Source organism: Simochromis diagramma, unplaced genomic scaffold (genome assembly GCF_900408965.1).
Source record: "Simochromis diagramma unplaced genomic scaffold, fSimDia1.1 OVJJ01000585.1, whole genome shotgun sequence".
Lineage (NCBI taxonomy): Eukaryota > Metazoa > Chordata > Actinopteri > Cichliformes > Cichlidae > Simochromis > Simochromis diagramma.
In genome coordinates this window covers 34,126-39,810 of record NW_024387398.1, presented here as the reverse complement: position 1 = coordinate 39,810, position 5,685 = coordinate 34,126, and the positions used below count along the sequence as shown (strand labels likewise).

The following is a 5,685-nucleotide window of genomic DNA, read 5'->3' as shown; positions in this document are numbered from 1 at the left end:
AATTGCTGCACCGCTGCCATGAGGTGTATTTTGAAAAAAAAACAAAAACAAAACACGATATACGCACTCGATTTCACTCAAGTCTTCATATTGACCTGTTTTAAATTTGCCACCGAGCTGACATATGTAAAAAAAAAAAAAAAAAAAAATTAATAACAGTGTGCATCCTTGAGTTAGTAGAAATTAGTTGAAAAGCATATAGATAACCTTTTTTCTTTTTTTTCTTCTTTTTTTTTTACAAAACATAGGACCTTCTGACTGCTAATTTGAACTCCACAAGGTAAGATCAAATTAGTAACGATTAGGTTTAACTTGTCACATAATTTCTTTGTGTGGCAGTTTGGTTTAATTTTGAGATGGTCAATTTGTCTGTTTAAGGTGCCACGACATGAGATGGATGTGTAAGATATGTAGCTTTGAGTCAGAGAAGAGGTTGGGATTGTTAAAACACTACAGACTAAAGCATGGAAATGGTGGTCGCAGCCAGTCAGTCCCTTGTCTTCACACTGATTGCCCTTGGTCGTTTAAAACATTTAATGCCCTTAAGACCCATTTGTCTCGACACCATGTGAAGATGGTCACACAAAGTGGACCTCTTTCATTTACTTGTCTACTTTGTTGCTCTGTTTTTTTTTTAATTCAGAGAAGCAGTATTTTGAGCATCTTAACAACCACTTAAGGAAGTTTGAAGTAGTTGCATGTGTCTTCAAAAACTGCAACTTCAGTACAAATATTTATTCCACCTTTGCTACACATAGACACAGAAAACACCAGTCACACACCCTTGAGGATTTTAAAACTGAAGTATTAAAAAGCAAACCTAATGAACCCATGTTTGCTCAGGATGATACATGTGTGGAAGAGAGCTTAGAGCTTTGGGATGGGGAACCACAGGAGTTGTCTCAAGATATAAAAGAGAAATTTGGCCATCTATTTTTAAAGTTAGAAAGCATGTTCAATGTCCCAAACAAACGCATTGATGAAATAGTAGATGAGCTTCAGTTTATATCCAACTCTGCATCTGGTCCACTTTTAAGAGATGTGGTGGTGTCCACCTTGAAAAGCCATAACTGTGATCTGGATCCAGCCATTATCTCAGATTTAGTGAAAAATCTTTGTGAGACACACCCTATAAGTACTGCCTTGGGGACAGGTGGCCCTTTCACAACTTATTACAAGAGAAGAGAACAAGTTTTTCTCTGTAGAGGAGAACAGAGTGAGTCTCATCCTGTACGTTGATGACTTTGAGGTATGTAATCCTCTTGGGACATCTCGAAAAAAGCACAAAGTCACAGCTGTCTATTGGGTTTTGGGAAACATTCCGGTGCAGTTACGTTCCACATTGACATCAATCTACCTTGCAATTCTATGTAAGGCTGAAGACACCAAGCAGTTTGGATTCCAGCGAGTTTTAGAGCCACTGTTAACAGATATCCAAAGCTTGGAGAAAGATGGTCTTTTTGTTCCAGCGTTAGGGAAAGCCATTAAAGGGACTGTGGTCAGTGTGGTGGCAGATAATTTGGGGGCGCACTATGTGGCAGGATTTGTCGAAAGCTTTGCAGGGTCATACATCTGCCGGTTTTGTGTTGGGGAGCGATCCAAGTTTCAGTCCAATGAAGTGAGATCTGGGTCTTTTCATCAAAGAACCAAAGATCAACATACACTGCATGTACAGACAGCTGTGTCTAGTCCAGATCACCCTCATTGTTATGGTGTAAAAAAACAGTGTGCATTGTCAGAAAAACTTGAGCATTTTCATGTTACATCTGGTGACCCTCCAGATGTTTTACATGATCTGCTGGAGTGCATTGTTCCAGTGGAACTGGCTTTGGCATTTGATAACTTGATCAAGAAAAAATATTTTTCTCTCATGGAACTGAATGATGCCATTTCCAATTTCCCATACAAGTGGAGTGATAAAACAAATCGCCCTCATCTCATTCCTGCTAACTTTTCGACTCGAAAATCAGTAGGGGGCAACGCACATGAAAATTGGTGCTTATTACGTCTTTTGCCTCTGATTATAGGTTTAAAAGTACCCCAACAAGAGCCTGTATGGCAGATGCTGATGACACTGAAAGACATTGTGGACCTTGTCATGTCTCGAGCCCATACTGAAGAAAGCATTTGCTATCTTGACAGCATCATTTCAGAACACCGAAGCAGATTCCTTGATGTTTTCCCCCAACATAAGCTCATTCCCAAGCACCATTTCCTTGAGCACTATCCTCAGCTCATTCGGGAATTTGGCCCCCTAGCTGCCCTCTGGACAATGAGATTCGAGGCCAAACACAGCTTTTTCAAGAAGGTGGTAAGACACACTGGTTGTTTCAGGAATATTTTGCTGTCCCTTGCAAATAAGCACCAGCTCATGGTTGCATATCATCAATCACATTCTGTCAAACCATCACTTGCAGTCACAAAAACAACAGAGGTCTCTTTAGATGTGCTTAAGGATGATCTAAAAGACCTGGTGAAATGCAGATTCCCTGCTGTTACAGCTGTGCATGTTGCCAATAATGTGTGCAGTTTAGGCACCAACTATGCAGTGGGAATGTTGTTGTGTTGTGGTTCCACTGCAGGACTGCCTGACTTTTCTGAAGTGTTACAGATGATGGTGATTTGTAACAAACTGACTTTTTTCGTGAGACAACAAAATACATGGTACAATGAACACCTGAGGAGTTATGAGCTGGAGAACACAGGGAGTGTGCAGTTACTTGAGCAAAGAGAGCTTAAAGATTTTTATCCTTTGGCTTCATACACCCTTTCAGGAAGACGCCTGACAACTTTAAAGCACCACATTTGCCTATCCTTTTGAAATGTGAGGAGAGAAGCTTGTGAATAAATGTCTGTATATTTCTCTTCTGTTGTTGCAGCTTCTTCCTGTTGATATGGCACCCTCAGTGAAACTGCAGATAATTTTGGGGGAGGATGATGTCCACAAACTACTTTTACCTGCAGGCATCCCAAGCACACTTCAGGACCTCAATGATGTTCTTCGAGAGACATTTGATATTACAGGACCATTCACTGTTATGTACCAGGACATGGATTTCGACGGTCAGTTCTTCACTTTGACCTCGATTGAGGAAGTACAAGATAAAGCTAACCTCAAAGTAGTAAAAACTGAACCGGTAATCTTGAGTCTCACTACTGTGGACATGTCAGAAGTCGAATCTCCAGTTCCACTATCTACAGAAGCAAGCTCCTCCTCATCTGTATGCGACACAATCCTGTTGTCCTCCCCAGATGAGAGTGGACCATCCTACAGGTCTAAGCCATGGCCATTTAAGTTTGAAATACCAGACTTCTCTTATGATATAGACCTTGCACTGGAAGCAGGAAAGCAAGCTTATGAAAATGATGGCACACTTTTGAACAACCCAAGCGTAACTAGTAGTATTCTTGAGAAGCTTGCAGAGACTATATTTGGCTTCACAGCATATCCAACTGGTGTCCAGATTTTAGCTGTTGCTGAAGCCTTGGTAGCAAAATACCCATGCCTCAAAGAGCCAGGGTCTTTTAATGGCCTATATGGTTGGCAACAGAGGATAAAGTATAAAATGGGCAACTACAGGGCAAAGTTAAGAGGTCGCCAATTAGCCATTCCAGAGCTCGAGGTGAACACATTGAAGAGACGATGCTCCAGTGAAGAGGGTTCACTTAAAGGCTTTAAAAGGGCCAAAAAAGCTGAAGTCAACTATCTGCCACCACTGCCATTCGGTGAGACTGAGGAAACCTTAGAGATGGAGAGACTAGATTTGCTGAAGGAAATGAAGAAGAAGAACATTGAGAGTGCAATTAATGAGAAAATGGAGAAGTCTTTCGCTATGAGAAGAAAAGAGGTTGTCAAGGATTGCCCCGCAATCCAAGACCTCTTAGAGAGGTGGCCTTCTCTGTTCTGTGAAAATCAGGTAAATCCAGTTCTTGTTCATGCAGCAACTAAGTGTATGTGAGATCTTATGAGTCATCTTTGACATGATTTTGTGTTTTATCTCTCATTACAGATCAAAGAGGAGTTTAAGCGAATAGCCACAATTCATCTGGAGCGAACGTTTTGGTCCAGATTGGACCGGTACACCACCAAACTCCTGAAGATATTTCGAAGGAAGGGTGGGACTGCAGGGACCAAAATAAAACCAATGTTGGACTCACTGAATAAGGTAAAATTTTTAATTATTTTAATTACATAATCTAATGGAAAAGATGAGGTCATACACACTGAGAATGTATCACTCTTATTTAAAGGACAAGTTTGTTATTTTACACTTAAAGCTTTGTTTTCAGATTGTTTATGATGAAATCGAACGATTTTGATTGAAATTTGGACACATGCTGCTGGCCCGAGCTTTTTTGGTTTCTGTGGTAGCACACCCCCACCTCCACAATGGCTTCATTCAAAGACGTGAAACTCACCGAGTGGTCAGGGGTGTTCACTGATATATTCACACACAAATCGCTGCAACAATGCTTTCCAACAGGTGTTTTACCATTTGTTGTAAAACTGTGGACCTATTTTTTCAAACGCCTCACACCTGTACATTCTTCCGCCGAGAGCTTGAATAATAGAATACCGTACATCACAGCACATCTAATACAAGTCAATGGAGTTGGACAAAAACTACAATAAAAACCAGTTGGAAAGTATCTTTTGCAGCGATTTTTGTGTGAACATATCAGTGAACACTCCTGACCACTCGGTGAGTTTCACGTCTTTGTAAACGACAGCTTTTATGCGTTTTAGGAAGGATTGTTCCAGTGCACCTATGAAGCCATTGTGGAGGTGGGGGTGTGCTACCACAGAAACCAAAAAAGCTCGGGCCAGCAGCATGTGTCCAAATTTCAATCAAAATGGTTCGATTTCATCATAAACTGAAAACAGGGCTTTAAGTGTAAAATACTGAACTTGTCCTTTAATCTGATCAGTGTCTGTGTTGGCTGAAACTGTTCTCCTGATCCTGACACTGTGGCCACAATTAACAATTTATGAACATGATTGTCTCTACAAGTGTAAACAAACCTGTCATCTCTCCATTAATACGCGCTCAAAAGCAGAGAAATTTACAGAATTTTCAAAGTGACCCTCTGAGTGCAGCGAGATCCCTTCCTGCTGCCCATAGACTCCAATACAATTATTTCCCAGAATATTACTCTTGTGTGTGGGAATTCCTGTCCTTGACTGGTTAATATTGTGATAGGAGGTACTGATATGTTGCGAAAAAATCATTTGCATGTCCAGTGATGAGGCAGAAAACTTTCCTCACTGGGCAGAGACAGTTTCTGGACCCACAGATTATGACATGCACTGGACTCTTGTCTTGACACACATCGTTGAGAAATTCATGTTAAGTTGCACACTTCACAACGTTAGAATGTAGCTGCAGGCTTACATTCTCCACGGGTAACTTTCTGTTTACATCTGTATGTGCTGTTATGTATGTATGTTACATATGTTATGTTGTGTATTTTCTGCAATAAATTTTCTTTTTGGGTTTAATAGCATCATGTCGATGGCAGAAGGGACATTATCATTCGTTGCTTAGTTGAGTATCTTGGAGAGAGTGGAGAGGAGCTGATCAAAGACCATCAGGTATCTGATGATCATAATGACTGTATTAAAATTGTCTAACCTTATAATCTGGTCTTCACTTGTGATGATATATTGAAGGTCAAAGATTCTCT

The 5,685-nt window shown here is 40.6% G+C and overlaps 1 protein-coding gene across 1 annotated transcript; it reads left to right on the top strand.

The window, feature by feature from the left end:
- Positions 1 to 246: 246 nt before the first annotated feature.
- On the top strand, positions 247 to 4,036 carry LOC120720692. Its single transcript, XM_040010472.1, has 2 exons — positions 247 to 280; positions 2,880 to 4,036. The coding sequence occupies exon 2, from the start codon at positions 2,895 to 2,897 to the stop codon at positions 3,957 to 3,959; it is 1,065 nt and encodes a 354-aa protein (XP_039866406.1). The 5' UTR covers positions 247 to 280; positions 2,880 to 2,894; the 3' UTR covers positions 3,960 to 4,036.
- Positions 4,037 to 5,685: the final 1,649 nt, after the last annotated feature.

What these genes read in the sequence shown, in the direction of transcription:
- LOC120720692 (XM_040010472.1), top strand. Translation starts at nt 2,895, where the DNA reads ATGGCACCCTCAGTGAAACTGCAGATAATTTTGGGGGAGGATGATGTC.